Source organism: Canis aureus, chromosome 4 (genome assembly GCF_053574225.1).
Source record: "Canis aureus isolate CA01 chromosome 4, VMU_Caureus_v.1.0, whole genome shotgun sequence".
Classification (NCBI taxonomy): Eukaryota; Metazoa; Chordata; class Mammalia; order Carnivora; family Canidae; genus Canis; species Canis aureus.
Genome location: NC_135614.1, coordinates 30,734,452 through 30,757,125, shown reverse-complemented (window position 1 = coordinate 30,757,125; position 22,674 = coordinate 30,734,452). Strand labels below are relative to the sequence as shown.

Below are 22,674 nucleotides of genomic sequence, written 5' to 3'. Positions count from 1 at the left end.
ACACCAAACCACATTACATATACAGAAGGATTTTCTTTGTGTTTCTTTATCCTATTCACCGTGATTGTAAGCGTGCACCTGACATCTTGGTTGGCCAGGCCCCACCCGAGGGGAGGCTGGGGTGGTGGTAGAGAATGAGACCTGCCTGGATCAGAACCTCCTATCCCTGCACCCTGCCCCCCTTCCTGGATTTCTCCCCCAGCAGGGCCCTCAGCCCAGACTCAGACTGCATTCCCAGAAGGCTGTATTTGGCTTCTGCCCAAATCTTATCATCATTTTTTTTTTTTTCCAGAAAACAAAACCCACCCCTGCCCCACACCTCCATTTGGCACCTCTGAGAGGCCCTGACGATTGCAAGGTTAATGGGGACCCAGGAGAGCCTCCTGCCAGGCCAAAGGAAGAGAGATAGGGGAAGGAACCCAGGAGCCAGGCACAAGATGGGCGGTCTGGTAGCTTCAGTCTCCAAGAGCTGTCTGTCCTTCAGCTGCTCAGCTGGGAAGGGGGCCACCCCCTTAGGCTGTCTGCCCATGCTACTGGGGCAGAGAGGCTGGCAGACAGGAAGGAACTGGCCATGTCCCTGCTAGCTGAGGAGCTGTGGATTTGGAGGCTGAGACTCAGGAAACAAGTACTGACTAGCTGGTGGCCCTGGACAAGTCACCTAGGCTTCCTGGGCCGGTATCTCCTCCTTCATACGACGGCAGTGAAAGCACCTAACACCAGGTCCTCAGGGCGACCAAAGGAGGTATCGGTGATAATTCTTGAGAAGCTGAGTGTGTGCTGTGATGCTGTGGGTTGAACTCTATCCCCCCCAAAATATGTGAAGTCCTCGTCCCCACTACCCGTGAGTGTGACCTTATTTGGAAATAGGCCTTTGCCGATGATTGAGTTAAGATGAGGTCATTGGGGTGGGCCCTACTCCCATAGGACCGATGTCCATTTATAAAAAGCAGACATCTGGACACAGAGACACACACGCACAGGGGGAAGTTTGCCTAGTGGTAATGGCGTTATGGTGCCACGAGCTGGGAGAGAGGCCTGGGACGGATCCTTTCCTAGTGTGTTCAGAGGGAGCACGGCCCTGCTGACACGACACCCTGATCTCAGCTGGGGCAGACTCTGGCCCTCAGCGCCCTGCAATTCTGTGGTCCAAGCTGCGGGGCAGGTGGTACTTTGTTATGGCATCCCTAACAAAACCATGCGTCTCGTGACACTGCAGAGTCGAAGTCACAGGACGTCCCTCCTCTCCTCAAGTCCCTTCCTGCTGTGCCTCTGGCTCAGTCAGTGTGTGAAGCCCCACAGCCCTTACGATTACCCACAAGACCCCGCGTGACCTGGTCCCTGTCACCTCCCCGACCTCATTTCCTTCTAGTCTGCCCTCGGCTAACTCGGCTCCAGCCTCCCTGGCCTTCTGACCGCAGGTGCCCGGGGTGATGCACCCGGCACGCTCTTCTCCAGGTAGCCAGGCTCACGGCCCACCTCCTGCAGGACCAGGACGTGGCTCGGGTGACCCCTTCTCGGGCAGCCTTCCTCTGCCACAAAGGCGGCCCCTCCCCACACTTCCTCCCACTCTTTCCTGACTTCCCTCGCCCCTTTGCATTTGTGACTGCTTATTTCTCTCGTTAACGCTGTGTCCTGGCCAGAAGGCAAGCTGCACGTCAACAGCGACTTCTGTCTGTTGTGTATGTGTGGCGTGGACAGGATCTAAAGGATGCCAGGCACATGCAGGTTTCTGCTGTAGGAACGAATCAAGAACCAGCTGCCTGAATGAATGCGTGAGTCAAGGAGTGACTGAGTGCACGGGAGGCGCCTGCCCGCCTGCCCGCCCGCCCAGAGATGAGGCCCCGAACCACCGTCTGGGAGAACACGGGGTGGCTTCTCAGCGGAGGCAGCCTGTTCAGACAGGAAGCCCAGGCCTGCTAACAAAGGGGCCGCCGGAGGTGGTGGGGAGCTCGCCACCCAGGCCTCTAATGAATCTCTTTCCATTGATTTCTGGAGTTGCCTTTGAAGGGAAGGGCCAGCCAAGGCAGCTCGAATGTCTGTGCCTCAGCAGTCCTGGGGTTTTATTGCTTCTCCCAGGACACAGCTTTGACAGGGGGCTTCCGGACGCCCCTGGGTTGGATTGACATAAGCTCCCTGCAGTTGGAAAGGCAATTTCCCTTCCCGCTGAAGCTGTCTGCCTCCCTGCATCCCTGCCTCCCTGCCTCTGCAGCATTTCTCCCCGTCCCTGGCCGTCCTGGGCCAGGAGCAGCTGAATTCCACTCCTGACACTCCCCAGACAAAGGCTCAAGCAGGCCCCGGGAGGATGCCCTCCGCCTTGCAGACTGAGTAATGAAGCTCAGACAGGGAAGGGGTTAATAAGGCAACGCACATAGTCTGGCCCAAGGCTGGGGGGCCGTGGAGCTGAACGCAGGCTGCTCCAGCAACCACCGACCCCACTGTGCCCCCTGAGTCTGCATAGCCTGTTACAGCCAGCCCCTTGCCTGTAGAGCCTCTACTTGACCATTTGGGATCATCAACTCATTTGGCGCTGGAGTAAAGAGCCCCTAGCCTCATTTGGAATGAGGGAACTGAAGCTCAGAGAGGGGCCAGGGCTTCCGGCAATACCACGAGAAATTAGTGGTAGAGCCAGGACTAGGCCTAAGACATCTGGCTTGTTCCAGAGCCTCAAGCCATGTCTCCCGACGCTGGTTCCCACCAAGTATACGGTCAAGGGCATGTGCTCCAAACTGTAAAGTGCTAGACAGATCTGAAGGCCTACTGTTCTAAAGGGCTCTTGTCCATCAGCTGCCTCTTTTTGAGCTGATGGGATTTGGATGTGGAGGGTCTGCACCACTCTGTCTTCCTTTCCTCCTCCTCACAGGGATGTTGGGGGCCAGACTCTGGACCCTTCGGCTCCTTTCCTCATCCATAGGGGGTCATGCACATCAAGAATGTGGGGTGGGGGCATCGAATTTGGGCTCAGAAGGACAGTCAGGACTGCTCTGGAGGTAGTGAGCACCCTGTCACGTGGGGTGTGTAAGCTGAGGATGAGAAAATGCAGAGGGAATCTTAGGAGTAGTAGGCTAGGGCTTCTGTGGCCATTTCTGCTCTGGGGTGCTCTCCTAGGTAAGAGGAGAAGATGGGTGCTTGAGAAGCATGCCCAAGCACCTCAGTATGTTCCGGGCAGCAATACAGCAGCTCTGTGAACCTTCTGAACCCATTGAAGTTCATCAGGAACCCCGCATCACCTGTGTGATGATCATCTTCCTTCCTCTTTTGACAGTCCTGAGTGAGAGGACACTGTCCCCGCTGCCCACTCCCTGCCAGCCCCTTGCACCCAGCCCACAGCAGCCCAAGGAACCTGGCAGCTTCCTTCACTCCCCCGTGTGGTCTCAGGTGTCCCCCCTCTCCCTAGGGCGCCCAGGGGTGTGGGGGGAAAGCGGTTGGACGTGAGCAGACAGGCCACGTAGGAATGTCTGTCTGGGGAAAATCCAAAGTGGCCGCCAGGGCAGGGCAAGGAGTGGGAGGCTTGATGTTGAAATCGGGATCTGCAGAGCTGAGCTTGGCAGGTGGGAACAGCACACCCCTCCCTCCACCGGAGGCCAAGTCCCCAGCTGAGAGATGCTGCCAGGAGAGAGGCTGGGGGCTTGTTGTGTAGCCAACAGCACATCACTGTCTCTTTCTGCGACACAGCTTCCCCATGCAGTGTGGACATCTAGTGCAGATGCTGGCCTCTCTGCTACTAGGGGCACTGGTCTCACTAAGTCTGATTGGGAAGGTCCCAGGAAGAACTGTCACAATTGAGCTGATACCCCACCTCTCCCCAGGAACAACCTATAAAGGATGGAGCAAGCCAGGCAGGGTGCCTATAATACACACAATCCTCTTAAGACAAAGAAGCCAGTTCTGAAGTACTGGGCCCGCTAACATCCGTCCTGGCAAATTTACGTGCAGTCTGTCTGTACACATATCCTTCTTGGTAGACCCTGAGCTGCGCGAGAGCAGGGATTTTGTCTGTTTTGATTACTGCTCTATCCCTGGTGGCTCTGGACCTGGCACATAGTAGGTGCTCAACAAATACTCATTGAATAACAGTTACTCACCAAGTCATTATCCCATGTCAGTGGCACCTCAGCTCTACCTTCTTTATAATGTTCGGTATGCCTTAACTGTTTATAAGGAGCATATATTACTTTTGTGATTAGAAAAAAAAAACACCCCATACAACCCCTTTCATTGTAGAATGAAATGAGTCCAAAGTTAGGACTTTCTCCTCCGAAAGGTGCCGTACCCAGTCTTCAGAACCAGTAACTCCACAGCGAAGCTTAAAACAAATCCCAAGTCACCAATGGAACTTCCGAGGCACAGCTATGGGCTGGCCACGGGCAAGAGGCATTGCTGGAGACTTAGCATCTGTACCTTTCCCTCGACACAAGGCACAGTTCCACCCCAGCAGGCTCTTTTATGGACACCCAGAAGAGCATCTACACTGTTTTCTCTGCCTCTGGCTCCTCGGTCCCCCCTCTACCTGCTACGGTTTTATAAAAGGCAAATCTGACCACATAACTACCTTCTCGAAAACCTTCCGTGGCTCCCCAGTGCTGCCAGGCTCAGGTTCAAGCTTGAGCTCCCTAGATTGGCACTCAAAGCCCTGGAAGTCTTATGGTAGCTCTAGGAAGGTCCTTCTGCTACTTTCAACCTGAGTTGCTCTTATCTAGATGCCTCCAGCAAGTCCCTTAAAGGCACTGATAAACCCTGGCTGGCCTAGCTTCCTTGGAGGTAGGCTCACTGCAAAAACCCAAAATACCAAACAGTGTTTAACAGTGCCTGGGTGCCTGCCTGCCTGGAGCCGGCAGGGGAAACGGCCACAAATCCAGAAGTGACACAGAAGCTGAACCCTACCCTGCCACCACTCTGAGGGCCTGTCTAGAGGGATGAGGAGCTGGGACCTCTGATGAATTTGAAAGGCGGGGCAAGCCATGAGCCAACAGCCTGAGTTGGGATGCCCAAGGGGTGGAGGGAAAGAAATGAGCCCAGAGATCTCACCTCTGGGGATGTGATGGTTTGGAGCCAAGCAGCACTTCCTTTTCCCTGACTCAGTTTCCCCACTCGGAATGCAGGCAGTATTCTGGGATGCATGGGAGGAAGGCACAGCCCTGGGAACCAAGCCAGCGCTTCCGCTGCTCCCCCTCAGCAAGGGGAGCCCACGCCTCCCTCGGGCCCCAGACAGACCTGGGAGTGTGGTGTGTAATTGAATTTGGCCTAATTACCTAATTGCGCTGAGGAACAACCAGTACTGACAGGGGCCTCGAGTGTCGAGGGGTGACTGGAAGCCAGGAGCCAAGTGGCAGCCTCCAGATTCCTTAGGCATTCAGGGGAGCAGTGCTAGACACCAGCACCTTCATATTCCTTAATCTCTCAGTTGCTCGGAACCCTGGGAGGCAGGTGGCATTGTTCCCATTCTACAGGTGAGGAAACCGAGGCCCAGAGCATTTTGTGCAGGGATATCAAGTTGGAAAAAAGAAGAGAGGAGATCTGAACCCACATTGCTTCTGCACCCAAGGCTTTTGCACATGCTGTTCCCTCTGTTTGAAATGCCTTTCCTTTGCCCTCCTCTCCGGGCAGATTTTCTCCTGCTAGGGTCGTTTCCTCAAGAAAGCCTCTCAGCTGATCACCATGACATCATCACTGGAGGGTGTTTATTCCAAATCTGTCCTCTTTACCAAGTCAAGTTCCCAGCGGGCAGGGAGCACACCTGCATCACTCGCCCTGTGCCCAGACATCCAGCCTAAGGCCTGGGACGCGGTGGTGGCCCAATGAGTGGCTGAAAAACCTCTAAATTCCGGGTCTTTTGCAGACAGAGTGTGTTGGTTTCCTGACATCACTGTCCTGGGCCCTGGGTGGTGGGGTGGGGGTGGGGTCTCATCTGTAGGAGGCTGTCCTGCACCCGGGCTGTCCGAGGAGTCCCTCAGAGTTACAGTGAGGCTGCAGGGCAGACACACCCTCCCAGACCTAGTGGCCTCTAAGACGGATGGACAGACGGCCGCCCTGTGAGGCCCTGGAGTCAAGGGACAGGCCTAGTCACCCAGCTTGCAAACAGATCCAGAACTGGAAGGCGGGCCTGCCCGAGTCTGGGACCTGGCCTCACTGCCTCGCACCGGGGTCCCCAAACTCCAGAGCAAACAAGCCAGGGACAAGTACTTAATATACAGAGAGACAAGTACTTCAATCTAAAGAAAACCTATTGAATTTCAAAGCTGGACTTTCAGGTTTTGGGAAACAAGGCAAGAGAGAGGTTATTAGACTCTCCACCAGGGCAGCTTTCAATGGGCTAATTCACAAGGCAGCCCTGCTCTGGAAACACATCAGGCCTCCCTGCCTCTGGGACCCTGGGCTTCTCTAGCGTCCTTTCTCCTTCTAGAAGGCATCTGACCTGGTACCCGAGTGTGCAGGTCTGGAGTGGGACGGCCTGAGTCTAATTCTAGCCCTGCCACAGGCTAGCTGTGTGGCCCTGAGCAAGTAACTCACCTCTCTGAGTCTCTCCTCAAAATTTCTATGAAGATGAGAGGATGCACATGCAGTATTTTGCCCAGCGTCTGGAACATGGTCAAGACTCAATAAAAGTTAACTCTTTAATTGACTTAGTAGGAGAGAAATGATAGCATTAGAGAGGTTTAGCGCGGTAGTGCTGATAATGGTAGCATGAGCAGTAATTACAGCTGTCGTGGGAGTAATGGTGCTACTAGTAGTAACAAAAAGAGTATTAGTGGTAAATACCGTCTCACGCCAGCCCCACCCCGGGCACGAGGAGGATGCTGGGAAGATTGTTCCCTCTCTCCATGGCAGTCTCCTCTGGGATAAACACAGGGGGTTGGGCCAGGTGGTCCCCAAAGCCCTCTGCACTCCAACATCCACGTCTGAAAGTAATAGTAGTGCTAAAAACAATACTATAGATGCTTACTGCTTATACTCGTTCCTTACTATTTTTTTCATATAATTTATTTATTTGAGAGAGACAGAGAACATGGGTGGGGAGAGGGAGAGGGAGAAGCAGCCTCCCCTCTGAGCAGGGAGCCCGGTGGCTTGATCTAGGACCCCGGTCAGGACCATGACCTGAGCCAAAGGCAGACGCTTAGCCGCTGAGCCAACGGAGCCACCCAGGTGCCCCTACACACATTCCTTATTATTATATGTACCTCGTGTTCTCCAAAAGGGCACCGTCTGCCTGCTTCCCCTTCCTGTCCAACAAACAGAAGCCCCCTCCCTGACCTGGCCTTCTTCCTCTGACAGCTGATTTTTGGGTGGGAAGGGTGCTATCCACCCACCTGGCTTGCCTGTGACTGGGACCTGGCAAGCGGATACCTAGTTTGCACCACACACACACACAGGCACAGCCGCCCTACCCCATATCATCCCATCTGACCCTCAACACCCCAACACAAACAACCCTGGCAGGGAGGTACGGTTAGCCCCATTTCCTGATACCACAGCTGAGGCCCAGAGAGGTCATGCCAGTTGCCTGAAGTGGCACAGCTTGAAGGCAGGGGAGCAGGATGCAAGCCCGGGGTGGCCTGCCTGAATGCTGGGTACTTCCCATATGGGTAATTTCTCTGCCTCACAGTGTCCCTGCCCTCTGACCCTCAGCCCAGTTCAGGGGCTCCACAGGACCCTTCCCTGCTGACACAGCCCGAGGCCCCTTTCTGCATTCAGTGAACATCCCACAAACTCTGCAGACTGACCCTTCCTTCTTCCATGAGTCATGGGTCCCTCTGTCCTGGGTTGGGTCCCCGGTGATCCAAGGCCCATGCCTGTCCACTGGCCTCCGGGAGCCAGCCCTCCGTCACAGCTGGCCTAGCTAGCACCGGGTCTTAAAGAAAGGGTGGTCTCAACATTAACAGCCTCAGGAGATTTCTCACAGGACTGGAAACCCTGCTGGTTCTGAGCTGGAGTGTCCCATGGCCCCAGGTGGCACCCTGTGCAGTAGCTGCCCCGTTGGTGGCCATGGGCTCTTATTCCACCTGGATACCACTGTTCTTTGTGTGACACCTGGCTGCGTGGACACGGGACTGTGACACCCAGTGACCTTTGCAGTACAAAGAGGGAGCCTGGGACTAGACGCTGAGGCCCAGCCTTGGCCGAGGGCATCAGTGCCTCAGAGGAAACAGACCCCATCTGGGCAGCCACCTGCCCACTCCCTGACCTTGCTTTTTAGAGGGGGTGGTACTTTTCTGCTCCTCTTTCTTTTTCTTACCTGGGAGGAGAAGACCCAGACCCAGGAGCCCCATCCCCCCGGGGCTGAGCCCAAGGATCTCCCCCTGGAGACCCCCTAGGTACCCAGCTTCCACGGCAGCTGGGTGGGTGGCAGGCCCCCAACCCAGGGGCCTCTGGCCTCCCTCCCAGCCCCTCAGCTTCCCCACGGAGCCCAGTAGCCCTGGGTGCCCGGTGGTCCCGGGGAGGGCAGGTTCCCATTTTCTCCTTCCCAGCCCGAGTGTGCAGGCACACGCGGCCCCTCGCCTCCCGGCCTCCTGGCAGACGCTTAATTGGGAGGAAGTGAGTCTAAACATCTGGGGCACACATCTGAGAGTGGGGAGCCTGGAGGAAATGGGAATACAGGCAATTATGTCACTTCCTCGGCGGCGGAGGGTACGTAGGAGGGGGGCAGGAGGGGGCAGCTGGCGTTTCTGGGGCCTGGGCTGGGGCAGGACCCGGGTGCTGTACCTGTGCCAGGGACCCCGCGGCCTGGAGGGGGCTGGCTGCACCCCAGGCTCAGGCAGGGCTCCCAGGCAGGGCCAAGCTGCAGCCCGCGGGCCCAGTGGCGCATGGAGCTGCGGTCCCAAGGGGAAAGGAGAGACAAAGGAACCGAAGGAGAGAGGGAGCGAGGGAGCGGGCGGGAGTGGGAGGAGGGGGGACCGGGAGGGAGAGGGGGGAGAGGGAGACCAGGGAGAGGAGGGAGATGGGGAGGGAGGGAGAAAGAAGGACAGAGGCGGGGAAGGACTGTTTTCCTCAGCTTAGACGGAGGCCTGGGGTCTGGGGGCGGGGATGGAGCTTTCCCAGGCAGCCCACCAGGATTGCAGCAGCGGACCCTGGGCGCGACCTCACTCCTCACTCCTTGGAGCCCTGGCTTCCCCATCTGGAAAGGGGCTAGACCTCTGTCTCAGGGACTGTTTGTCCTGGGAGCCCAGGGCCCCCCCCTTCGTGAAGTGATGGCAGTGAGGGGGGGGTGTCCCTCTGAACTGCCCAACCCCACGGGCTGGGAGGGGCCGCCAGGGGCTGGCCCCAGGGGGTTCCACCTAGTCGTCTTGGCTCAGCTTCACCCTCTGCTGCTGTGGGTCTGTTGACATTACCCTTCCCCTGAGCCTTGGGGTCCCTGTGAGCTCCTTGAGGGCCCAGTTTCCAGGGTTACTCAAGGGCCCATCACCACGTCTGCATGTACCACGCGCCCGTGCCCACTTGTTGAAGGGGTGAATTTAGCTGATCCTTCGCACTGAGTTCCTGCTGTCATAATTATGTGCCTGTTTGAAAGGCAGGCTCCTCATTTCACTCCTCCTCCCTACCCCAGTGATTTCTGTTTGCAGCCAGAAGACAATAGTAGCTCTTCATCCCAAGCAGGTGAGACTGGGCCCTTTGGAATTCCCTACAGGAGTCCTGCCCCAGGCAGTGTTTCCCACCTGGCCAGCCTCAACAAGCCAGGAAATGTGCCCAGGAATAGAAAGAGGCGACTGTTAACAGCTCTGCAAGGAAAGTCAGAGTTCTCAAGCGCTGAGGTGTGTTTCTCTCCGCCCGCAGGAAGTGCAAGGGCAGCAGGCCTGGCCCAAGGTGCCCACACCTCCCTTCCAGCCACTGCCTGGCCACGACCTTGTCCCCTGTGAGGGGAATTACCACCTAGCAGAGCTTCCACTGCAAAACACAAACACCTGGTTGCCTGGGCAGCACCTTGCCAGGGTGATGTGATCCAGATGGTCCCTTGAGAGGCAGCTGGGTTGCCATGGAAACAGAATTGCTGCTGCTCTAGCCAGGAGACCCAGATTCTAAATCTGCTGGACCCCCAAGCTTGGGAGAAGTGAAGCGATTTGCATAAAGTCACACAGCGGAGTCGGTTCGGGTTCGGAGCCTGCACTGTGACCACGCAAGACTTAATCCGAATGATTATGTAGCCCTTCTGCGATGCCAGCTTGTGTTAAGTACTTTGTACTGAAGATTTCGTGAGAGGGTAGGAGGGTCACAGGTGGCAAGGACATGATGAAGGTGGGCTGAGCCTAGGTCAGCCTGACCCTGGTGCCTGAGCTTGGACCCCTACCCCATGTGGGCCCAGCTCTGGTTTCCAGATCTTGGCTTTGCATGTCCTGAGACCGGTCCTATCCCAGAAGCTCGCTGGGCCTGACTTGAGGGTGGCTGAAAATGTGCAGGCAATGAGAACTAGGGGCCTGCAGGCCGAGACCCACCATTTTCAAGGCCTGGCCTCTCCTGGCTCTGCTGTGCAGGCTGACCCAGGGTAGCTGGTGCCGGGCAAGGGGGCAGGTTCTGTTGGCCAAGATCTTCCTCTCAGACTCTGCTTGCCAGGTGTGCCCTGCGGACCAGCCAGGGGGTCACTCACAATGAGCCTGATCCCAGAGAGAGAAGGCATGACCAGGGAGGAGCAGAAACAGCAAGAGCTTGGAGTTGGGGCCTGCCCTGGTGCACACCCATCCTCCATCCTGCTCTCCTTTCTTTCCTCCTTCTCTTCAGTCCCAACCCATCAAACATCCATCCACTCAGAACCATCTATCCAATCATCCCTTGCTTTGTTACAAAGGATTTGGGTTACTTTGGGCGGGTAAAAAAAAAAAAAATCTCTTTGTGCATCAGTTTCGCAATCTATAAAATGGGTTGGTTCCTTGTGAGGGTCAGAGTTGATGTTCATAAAATACCCAGCACAGTGTCTGGCCTGAAGCAGGAGCTCAATAAATGTTACTTTAAACATGACTTTCTCTCTTGAGAGAATTTTTGGGAAGGGTTGCTGGGACAAAAGAGGCCCTCAAACGTTCCCAGCCCAAGGCACAGCCAACTCTCTACCCTCCACTCCAGCAGGCAGCCTGCCTCCCCATCTGAGGTTCAGCCTCCCCTTCTTGGGGTGAAGGGAGATGCATTCTGGACCCCATGTGAACCTCTCTTGGAACCTCAGGGGGAGGCCGTCACCCCACTCATATCTCCTACCCTCTCGGAGGTACGTATGGTGGCATTTATCTTGGCCCTATCTACACACACAGATTCCATATTTTCTAGGCCCCAAATCATGACACAGGGTCAGGTGCAGACTTTTGTGTAACCTCCAGGTACAGGAGGCATCCTAAGACAGTCTGAATGCCAACACCTTGGAATAAAATCGCTAACACGGACACAGCACTTACTATATCCCAGGTCCTGTCCTGAGCACTGTACATCCGTTCACCCAGTGAGTGCCTATGATGTAGGCGTTATTATTACCCCTTTTATCAAATGAGGCAACCATGGCACAGAGCAGTTAAGTGGCTTTTTCCAAGGTCACGCGGCTGGTGAGTGGAAGGCTGGGTGGGATTCATATCCAGGCCGATTGCCCCAGAGTCTATGGCTTTAACCCCCCACTCCTCTCTATGAAATAGCTGAAAGGCTTCTGGGGAAAATATTTGAAATTGGGGCTGACCAGGACACTTCAATCATAACATCTGGCATGTACTGAATGCTTACTCTGTGCCAGGCTCTCTGCCACTCACCATCCCTGGGACTGTGAGTGTTGAATAAGCTCAAAGACAGGAGGGTGTTTAACCTACCGACAAGGACAAATCACTGTCAAACACTTAATACCTCCATCTGCAAGCAGTTCAGGTGATCTTGACACGTTCTCTTGAGTCATTAAACGTGTCCTTCCCCAGACTTCATATCAACCCGTTCATAGAGAGTATGGAGCAGCCTATGGCTTCAGGGTCAGACATTCTGGTTTGAACCACAGTCCTGGCTCTTTTTTAGTCAAATGGCCTTGATCAAACGACTCAGTCTTCCCCAGCCCCAGTTCCCTCATCTGTAAAATGGGGTAGACATGGGTCTGGCTGAGATCACCATGTGGAAGACGTGGGTTCATTGTTGCTACACACAGTGAGCGCCCAGTGCCAAGAAAAGGCTGACCACGTGTTGGCCATGGTCACAACAGGAAGGGGCTAGAAATCAGATTTTTTTTTTTTTTTGCCAATCCAGATGCCCTGCCCTGTAAGTCTAAACAGGCGAGATTGAGGGTCCCGGCACCCGCACCATTGCTAGTTCCCACCTGTCTGTTGAACCCAGAAGAGAATTTATAAGGCTGTGTGGCCAGCAAAGCTTGCTTCAGAAGTCCCGTCACCACCTCGCCTGCCTTCTGCCAAGCCCCTGCTCCATTTCACTCTCACGCCGGCGGATCCCCCGAAATCCCTCCTCTGTCGGTGGGAATGCTAAGCTCCATCTTAAAACCAAAGCTCTGGCTTCCTTAATCCTCTTACCTGGCTCTTTCCTCTGCAGAATTAATTGCTGCCGATGGCTTTATTAACGTCTCGGGCAGCCATGGCATCCTCAGGGCACCCCGGGGCAGTGGGGGTGGTTTTGGCAGGATCTCTGTCCCGAACGTGCCTTTGGGCTGGATGGCACGGTGGCTGCAGGGTGACGACCCTGGTGCCTGTAGGGTGGTAACTGTGGGCCTGCATCTCCCCAGAGGCTGTGTCCACTCCTCGGGGGACACATGCAGAGAAGCAGGGATGGGCTGGCCAGAGCTCTGGTCCCACTTCTGGTCCCACTTCTGCTCCCCCTGAGGCCACCTCCCCACCCCTTGGAGCTGCAGTCCCCTCCTCTTTAAATGGGGATAAGCCTGCCCTGGGGATCTCACGGGGCCGGACAAGGGAGGCTGTGTAAAGGGCTGTGTTTGTGTGTAGGATTACTGTCATTTCTCACCCACAGAATGGGACCATTCATTTATTTCAAATCTCAAGAGCGGGGACTGTGTGTGTGGTGCATTTATATATGTTTGTAGCCCTTGTGCTTGGCACAGAGTGGGACAGGACAAGACGACAGTCATTCCTTGCCTGAAAATTCTGGTTTAGTATTTTGTATTTTGAGAGGGAGTCTCACGCCCACGACCTCGTCATTCTTCCTGTAGCCATGGAGGTAGAGAAAAGGAGTGAAGGCTTTGGCCTGTGGAAGAAATGGACTTGGAAGGGCCCTGAGGTAGCGGGTGGCACCCAGGCCCCCGTGGCCTTGGCCAGGACTCTCCTCTTTGACAGGTGTGGACTAGGCCATGTGACCATGCCGAGATGCCTCGGATGGTCACGGGCCCCAACAAGAATCCATTGCTACGTCAGATCTCTTCCCATGTCTGGGATGTCACTATTTCAAGGAGGGGACTCCCAATTCCCTAAACCCCCACCTCTCTCTCTTTTTTTTTTTAACTGGCAGAGAGCTGGCCCCAGGCTCTAACAGGCACCAGACACACCTGTGGCTCAACCCAGACACAGGGCATGGGCTTTGGCATCCTGATTCGGAGAGTTAGTTTCTAAATGTGGCCAGGGAGACTGGTCTGCCAGTTAGTGGCATATGAGATAGGAAGTTGCCCCTCTTAAAATTTCTATCTTGAAAATAAGCGAGTAGCAACGTGAAGGATACAATCAATATGAACAGGACTGGAATGTGGTAGGGTTGTCGAGGATGGGCTGCAAGCGATGGAAATGGTGGCAAGTGCCTTGCTCTGGCCCTGTGGGTGCTTGGTCGCAATGCCCTCTGCTTCCTGTGTGTGCCTCTGACTGTGCCGGGCTTCGTCACTAAGGCAAACCCTGGAGGGGGCATCCACGCCTCAACCCCAAGCAGCCCTCAACCGATAATAATGGACACCAGCTGCAGGATAAATAACTCCTTGTCCTTGCTTCTGGGGCCGAGAGGCGGGCTCCACGGTCTCCTGGAGCTCCCTGGCAGGTGGTCACAGCAGGTACAGCACTTAACAACAGATTTTCATTGAACTCCTTCCCTTCCCTGTCTTTCCCTGCTTCTCAATGGGAGTTCTCTGGGATCCTCCAGAATAAACCTCTTACACCGGCATGTTGGTTGCGGGTTGCATTTGAATTTGGTTGCACCCAAATTCAGATGCACATCACTAGATAGAGGAGCCCCCCGCAGCCTCACCTCCCCTTGCAGGAGCCTGGTCAATCCCTCCCCGCCCCTCCCAGACCCCCACCCCAATCACACAGCCTGAGTATGTGCAGCTGGGGCCCTGGACTGGGGCTGTGAGGGTCCAGGTAGGAGAAGCAGCCTCATCCCGAGAGGGCTCCCGACTGCCTGTCGGGGTCCCGGCCCCCAGACGCCCCCCTGCGTAAGCCGATGCCCTCAGCCCTCTGCCCCCTCGCCTTCTGGACAGGCCTGGAAAGCAGATATGTACCAGCTGGGCCTCAGGCAGCTGTGTCCTTGCACACCCCGGCTCTGTGGGGGAGCCAGCGATGAGCTAATCCCGCCGAAGAGAGGGAGACAGGAAGAGTAGCCTCCTGACAAGCAGAGGCCTGCCCCCGGGGGCTCCCAGGGAACCAGAGAGAGAAAACTGCTGAGCCAGCCTGGAGACAAGGGCACTCTCGTCTCGCTCCACCCCTGCCAGCACCAGCCAAATGCCAGAGGAACCAACAATGCCCGTGGCTGCTTCTGCTTAAAAACAGAATCTGTGCTTGCTCCCCGCAGAAAATGTGGGAAATAAAGTGTCACCGCCCTACCCACCTACTCCCCTGCACCCCCCCGCCCCATTCCAGATAGATCCATTATTTATAAGTTGACATTTGGGTATATTTTGTTTTCTGTTTCCTGTGCACCTGGTTGAGGTCACACTGAACTTAACCATTTTTGTTACCCTTCTGAAAATTAATATTATATCCTAAGCATTTCCACGTAGTAATTCTTGAGAGACTGGTTTTACTGGCTGTGGGGCGGCCATGGAAATACTCAGCTCTGTCTTTCCAGGGCCCTGTAGCTGCATCCCAGTCTGTCCTCTCCCATTCTTCGGTGGCACTGCCTGGCTCCCCACTGTGCGCTCCGGACACCCCAGGGCTACTCCTCCCCCCAGTGCCTTAGCCCGGAATGCTGCGTCTGCAAACCCTGTCACGTGTGCTCCTCCTCACTGTTCTTTTTCTCCAAGAGCGGAGACAGGCCACCGGATCCCAGGCCTCTGCCCTCGGGGAGCCGGGAGATGGAAGGGGAGCTGGGCACCACTGGCCCAGGATGACCTACCCCACCTGCTCACTCAGGGTCACTCGGAAGGGGGACTACTCCCTGGGTTCCACATCTGACCAGCTGGAGGTCCAAGCCCTCTCCCAGCACCGTGAGTCACGTGGCCCGGGTCTGTTTCTCCCATCGGAGCCTTAGTTTCCTCTTCTATAGAATGGGCATGCTGATAAGAGCCCCTGCAGCCGCTCCCATAGCAGTGAATCAGCAGGAGGTGAGCAAGCCCTGGGAACAGGTTTCATCCATTAAATAGGGCTGACCAGGAGTTGTTCCCAGGGGCCTGGTGATGAAATCCAGAGCCCTTTCCTGAGCGGGACCTGCCCTGGAGTGCAGGAGGAAGGAAGCCAAATCCCTCCCCCACATCCCAGCTCAGCAGAGCTGGGATGTGGGGGAGGGGGCCAGTGTCCAGGAGGAAGTCTGTCCCCAGCCTTGACAAGGTGCCCAGCCTGGCGGCCTGGCATTTCAAGGGCAAGGGCCCGCCTGCCCCGCTGTTTCTGGGGAAGCCGGCAAGCGTTAACAAATCCCCTGCAATTTGCACCCACCAATCCCGCCCGCTCACTGGGCGGCCGCGAGCCATTTTTCACGCAGAGCTGCGCACAGCTTTGTCTTAGAGAGACAGATCTGGCAGGGTGTCCCTGAATGAGGCCATTTGTCCTCCCTGGTGATGGTGACGGTGACGGGAAGGTGGCTGCGTGCTCTGGGGTGGGCAGAGGCAGAGGGGGGCGGGGTGGGGTCCTGGGGGAGGCACGAAGGTGGAGATGGAAGCAGAGCCTCTGAGAGAGGAGACCAGCAATGTCCCCACCACCAGGGAGGCCTGAGAGCCCCCCGTCCAGCCAGGTGGGAGTAAGAAGGATTGTTGTCAAAGACAGAGGGAAGCAGTTTAGAGCCTCCTTCTCCTTCTCCTGCTTAAGAGTCCTAACTCTGGGAAACGAACTAGGGGTGGTGGAAGGGGAGGTGGGCGGGGGGTGGGGGTGACTGGGTGACGGGCACTGAGGGGGGCACTTGACGGGATGAGCACTGGGTGTTATTCTATATGTTGGCAAATTGAATACCAATAAAAAAATAAATTTATATATATAAAAAAAAGAGTCCTGGGTACAAGTAGTAAAATGACCTGGCTGGCAAGCAGGTGTTTGTGGACACAAAGCGGGTGATGCGCCTTGCTTGGGTCTCCACTCCGGGGCCCTGGGCTCAGGCCGCTGTGTCGGGACACGAGGGTGTGCACAGAGCAGAGGGCAGAAACACACGCGTCCATCCGCAGGGCCTGCCGGCTTCCCAGACTCAGAGAGTGCTGGAGGCACGAGACAACCGGGGAGGCACCGGCCCCTCGGAGGGGTCAGCTGTCACCCACTTAGCGGTGAGTTGCGGCTCCAAGGTTTCCCATTCAGAGGAAGACAGGCATTTCACGGCACGGTGCAATCTCCCAAAGAGCAAATGTTGGCAACTAATACGCATTTTTAAAAACCACCAAACATCGGAGCTCAGATGTCTGCGGGTCACATGCAGCCCACAGGCGGGTGACTGGCACCCGCCCTCTGCTCGTCCTCAAGGAAGGGTTGTCAGGGGCACCGTCTTCCGGCCCCGATCCCTCTGTCTCCCCCATGCTCTGGACCCTTCTCCAAAGCCCACTTGGTCACCTCTCCCAGGACCCTGCTGGGAAGACCTGGCATCTCCGGCACCCGCTGCTCGCCGCATGGGGCCCATCTGCCCACAGCCCCGGCTTCTCGTCTCCCACGCGAGAGCCCAGCGCCACGCTGGCCCTGTCGGGCGGGGAGGCGGGAGGGACCGAGGACGGGCAGCGGGCACTGGCGCCTGGGCTCGGCCCCACCTTGCTGGGACCCGGGGCGGGGCCCGCTGCAGCCTCCGGGCCCTGGGCCTCCTGCCCTCGGGTGCTGGCGGCCCCCCCCCCCCCCCCTGTTCTGCTGGGGTCAGCTGGGTGGACACAGAGTCATGCGACCTGGGACGGCGGCCGCGGCAGGCAGGGGCTCTGGGGGAGCGCCCGCCGCTCGGTGCCTGCCCAGCCGGCAGGCGTGGGCCGCTCGGTGCGGGGAGGCTGACATTTCCGCGCCGCCTGCCAAGTTGCTGGGGGCTGGCACGGGCGGCCGTGGGGGCGGGGGCGCTGCGGCCTCGGGGCGCGGGGAGGCGCCAGGCAGGTGGCCTTCCGGGAGGCCGAGCAGGGGCGGCGGGCCCTGCCCCCCCGGGAGCCTCCGGCCGGCGTGCCCGCGTGCGCGTGCTCCCGTGTGCGAGCGCACAGGCTAAAGGCTGCGCCAGAACAAAGAGCTGGGGGCTGGGAGGCGGGGGGCCCACGTGCAGACGCCTGGCGTGGCGGTTTGCTGCAGTGTCTGCTCTGCGCTCCCGCTCCGTCTCCGTCTCCCTCTCTCTCTCTCTCTCTCTCTCTCTCTCACACACACACACACACACACACACACACACACACACACACACGCAGGCGCGCACACGCACACCGTGCAGCGCTCAGCACTGCCCCCAGGCCCGTGAGGCAGGCGCACAGCCCAGCCCAGCCCAGCCCAGCCCAGCTCCGCCGCCCTCCCCACAAAGCCCCGCTGCTCCCGCATGATCTCATCCCCGCTGCCGCTGCCGGGGCCTGCTGGGGACAGACAGACGGACCGGGAGCCGGCGGGGGGTGGGGGTCGTGGGGGGGTGGGCACACCAACGGGCACGGCGCCCTGACACAGGCGCACGCATGGACGTGTGCGTCCCCACAGACCACAGGCATGCAGCTACCGTACAGACAGGTGCCCCCACCCAGATACACATCCCCGACACACACTTACACACGGATGCACACCCCAACACACGGATACACATCCCCAACAGACACAGACACACACACACCCCAACACATGGATACGCATCCCTGACACATACACGCACAAACATGGATGCATACCCCCAGACATGGATACACATCCCCAACAGACACACACACACACACACATTCACCACCACACATACACAGATGCACACCCCCAGACACGGATACACATCACCGACACACACACACAAACATGGATGCATGCCCCCAGACACAGACCACATTCCCAACAGACACACATACACACATGGATGCACACCCCCAGATATGGATACACATCCCCAACAGACACACACACACATGCACACCCCTAGACACAGATTTGTATCTCCGACACACCACACGCTCACCACACACACACACACACAGATGCACACACCCAAATACAGATTAGTATACACACAAACACACACATGGATGCATACCCCCAGATACAGATCTGTATCCTCAACACACAGACACCCTCACTACCACACACAGACACACACACACACAGGGAGAAGGTCTGAGGGGCAGTAGTGAAAGGAAGGACCGACAGAGACAGACATAGGACACCAGAGACCCTCAGAGAGAAAGGAGAGGGAGAGACTTGGAGGGTGAGAACTGCACACGCCAGTCAGACACAACCAGAGCCCAGGCGGAAATGGAGAGGAGGGCGAGAGGTAACATGGGCTGACGGCAGGAGCTCTGTGGACAGAGCATGCTCTGGAACCGCAGCGGCCTGGCTGTGGCCAGTGTGACCCCCCGAGGCCATGGCGACCCTCAGGGCTGCACCCAGAGGTGGGGTTACAGCAGGTCGTGCACCACCCTGAGCCTCGGGAGACAGTACAGTGGGAAACAGCCCAGCTGGGGCTGCACAGGCCTCAGAGACGGGGCACTTTGTGGGGAGGCCGGGGAAGGGGTCAAGGGCAGACGGAGGGCTGGCGGCCCGTTACTCGGCACCACTGTGCTCATCGGGTATGGGTAGCTCCCCCTACTTCCACAATTAGGGGGCCGCATTAACCCTCACAGGCGGCCTGCGGGGAGGCACATCGTCCCTCTTTACAGATGAGGCCACAGCTCTGGGGGGCGGTGGAGATGGGAGCCAGAGTTGGAGCCGCCTGAGAACTCGGGGTCACCACCCAACCCCCCACAGCCTGCACCCCTCTCATGACCCGACCTGCCAGACCCTTTATCCTTACAAAAGCAGCAGCTGAAGCCTCTGCCCTCAGGCTGGCAGCCTGCCTTCCCCAGGAAGGGCCCAGCAGGGGCCTGGCTGGGAGCTAGAGCCACCGCACTTCCCAAGGTGGGGGTGCGAACCGCGGGAGGTGGTTAGTCAAGCCCACGGGGTTTGAGTGCCAAGAGGGGAATTAAAGCAATCGCAGAGCCACGGGCATTATCGGGCCTCGGCGTTCTCAGCTGCAGAGTGGGTGCGCGGAGGCCCCACCTCAGGGTATATCCTGCGACTTAACAGACACGATGCCCAGGAAAAGGCTCCATAAACTGTGAAGAGCCGTGCACAACGGGGAGCACAAACAGAAGGAAGAACAAAGCCCTTGTTGCAGGAGGAGCGAGGCTGGAACACCACTCAGCAGAGGGCAGGGCCAGGCTACAGAGATGCGAGCGAACTGGGGGGCTCTCCCAAATGGACTGCCTTCCCAGATCCTGCCCAGGAACACAGGGGCCTTTGCAGTTGAGGTCCAGAGGCAGCTGTGATGGAGTGGACGGAGACTGGGCCCGAGTCGGCTCTGGCTCTGGGCTGAAGGCCCAGCTCTATCCTTCATGAGCTGTGTGACGACAGGTAAGTCACACACCTCTCTGGGCTTCTATTTCCTGATCCGTAAATGGAGACAATACCCGCTGTCTCACACAACCGAGTGCGCTGCAGCCAAGTGTAAGAGGGCATCCTGTCCGTGCCAGCCGGGGGCACGAGAGCCCCTGAGGGACCGGCTGCCTTGGGACCCGAGCCTCTCGTCCACGTTGAGGGAGTAGCTGGGTCTTCTGCGACAGCCACTCTCCTGTTGTCCTCCGGCCCCCCAGGCCACACTTTCCAGGTCTTGGTGTTGCCTCTTACGCACCCCTGGGTTCATCCCTTTCTCTCCACTCCATCCCACAGCAGGGGAACCTTCCTGGGCCGGCCACCACCACCCTTGTCGGCCACCACCACCCTTGTCCGCAGCCATCTGCCAACCCACTCCCTGCATCTACGCGGCCCCTCCCCCTACGCAAGCTGTTCCTCCTTCATAGCCAGAGTGATCTTTGCAAAATGAGAATTTAGCCATGTTCTTATCATTCGTAGCACAGAAACCACAACCCTCGAGACAGGCCCTGTGTGTCTGACTGCTGTTGGTTCCTGCCTCTGGGCTCTGGAACCACTGTCCTTGTTTTAGTTCTGCCACAAAGCCATGCTTCCTTCTACCTCAGGACCTTTGTTCAGGCTGTTCCTTTTACCTGCGAAGAGGCCCTTCCTCTTCTTCTTTACCTATTTAACACGTCTCAATCTTCCGGGCTCAGGGAAGCCTTCCCGCACCCCCGAGGGGTCTCACAGCATCCCTGCCTTACCCTTCATGGCACTTTCTAGAGCTTGAATTTACACACATGCACACGCACACCCACACACGGCTATGATTATTTGATGTTTTTCTTTCCTTCTAGACTGGGGTCGGGAAACCACAGACGATCACCTGATTTCATAAATGAGGTTTTATCGGGATTAGCCATACTCATCTGTTTACATATCGTCTAAGGTTGTTTCTGTGTAGCCTGCGAAGGCTAACCTGTTTTCCTCTCCGGCTTTTGACGGAAGTTTGCTGACCCCTGCTCTAGACTCGTTTCCTGAGGTTGAGCACATGCGTCGCTACCCCTCATCCTAACCCCGATCTGGCCAGGTTGTCCGCACAGAGCAGGTGCTCAACAGAGGCGTGGATATAAATCCTTCCCGGATAAGTAACAATTCTTACCTTGTCAAAATTGTATTGACTTAAGTTATTAAAACCGCAGATTCCAAAAAAAACCCAAAAAAACAAAAACCCAAAAAACCCCTGCAGATTCCATTAGGAATAGACATCACTTATGATATTCCAAGACCATTCTTTGGCCAACAGCTCAATACAATGGCGACATCCCAACACGGCTGGCACAGCGAGGACTTCAGAGTCGCCACCGGCTAACCGTAACTGCGCACACCTCCCGCACTGCCCCGCCTCGCATGCCCGGGCTCTGCAAACGTACACGGCGAGGAGCATGAACCCGCATTCGAGAGATTACAGGTTGAGCAGATTTATGAAAATACATCGTGAGACGCCTTTTACACCTTTTCATCCAGGCTGACTCTATGTCCACTCCAAAGAACTGATTGACGAATTCAGAGAAAACGTCTGTTTTATTGTCATACACAGGAAATAATTGATTTTGTTTTTTCTTTTTCAATAAATTGCTCTAACATAAAAAAAGGTTAACAACATCTGGACACTGCGTTTGGCACTGCGCATCCATCTAGAACTTACAATGACCCCTCCAGGGTCAGTCTCACCGTCATTCCTGCCTTCCCAAGGAGATCAACTGAGGCTCAGAGGTCACACACTTGGCAAGTGACAGGGCCGGGCTGTCCCAGGTCTGTCGGAGTGAAAGCTTACACCACGCCCCCCGCTGAAGCAAGATCCTGAGGTTGGTGGGAAACGCGGAACCATATCCTTGGTGTGCTTAAAGCCCTCAGACACAGTGCGGCCGGCACGTTCCGCGGCCCGCGTTTAACACAGAGGCAGGCGGTCCCATTGCGTGACCAAGTGGTGAGGGAGAAAGCTCTGTGAGTAGGCTTCTAGAACCTTGCACATACTGATTCACCCTTATTTTGTGTTTTATTTTAAATGCAAATGTTTTGAATGAACACAGAGGCGTGTTGGGGTGAAGCATGTCGACTCTAGAGGACAGGCCTGGGCTCAAACCCCAGTTCTGCTGCTTTCCGGCTCTGTGACCTGGAGAAACCTCCTTGAATTCTCTGAGCCTCAGTCCCCTCATCTGTAAAATGGGGATGATCACAGCGCTTATGCCAAGGGGTCATTAGGGTGATGAAAGGAGAGGACGCCTGTCGGGTGTGGGTGTGCTTGGGCCCCCGGCCGGGCCCGGGGCACCCCCGCGGATAAGAACACTGCCTGAGAGGAGGGACAGGCCTCAGCCGTGGGCCGCATAGCCCAGTGGACAAGCTGCTGCTCCTTGGAGGCTCACACCAGCCCTGGATGAACCGAGGCGCCAGCTGGGGGGCGGGCGGGGGGCGTGCAGCCCGGGTTAGACTCTGGTTATCCTCCCACCTCCCAGGAACATCTGTGGAACCGCCAGCAGTCACCTACCCGCAGACTTGGGAGTGAACTTGTCTCGGTTCGCAGCACACACCGCCAGCAGTCTGTAACCGAGGTCCAGGTCAAAGCCTTGCTGAGCTGCCACCCGACTGACCACCTGCCAGCGAGAGAGAGAGGAAGGGCCTGGTGAGTCACTGCCGGCGCCAGGCCTCGGAGCCTGGAGTGGCGATGTGTCCATTCAGCAGGCGGGGCAGTGAGGCAGGCAGGCCAGGGCGAGTCCCCAAGGTCAGGCGTAGCTGAGACTCAAAGTGTGCCTTGCTCAGTCACTCAGCAAACGCGGACAAGCACCTCCTC

The 22,674-nt window shown here is 56.8% G+C and overlaps 1 protein-coding gene across 6 annotated transcripts in view; it reads right to left on the bottom strand.

Annotated features, from left to right (window-relative positions):
• ZMIZ1 (zinc finger MIZ-type containing 1) overlaps positions 1-22,674 on the bottom strand; it is a 230,700-nt gene that overhangs the window by 72,447 nt on the left and 135,579 nt on the right. For all 6 annotated transcript variants that reach the window (XM_077895172.1, XM_077895180.1, XM_077895177.1 and 3 more), the window contains one exon: positions 22,372-22,477. In XM_077895172.1, coding sequence (XP_077751298.1) covers positions 22,372-22,477 — 106 coding nt within the window. The remainder of the gene's footprint in view (positions 1-22,371; positions 22,478-22,674) is intronic.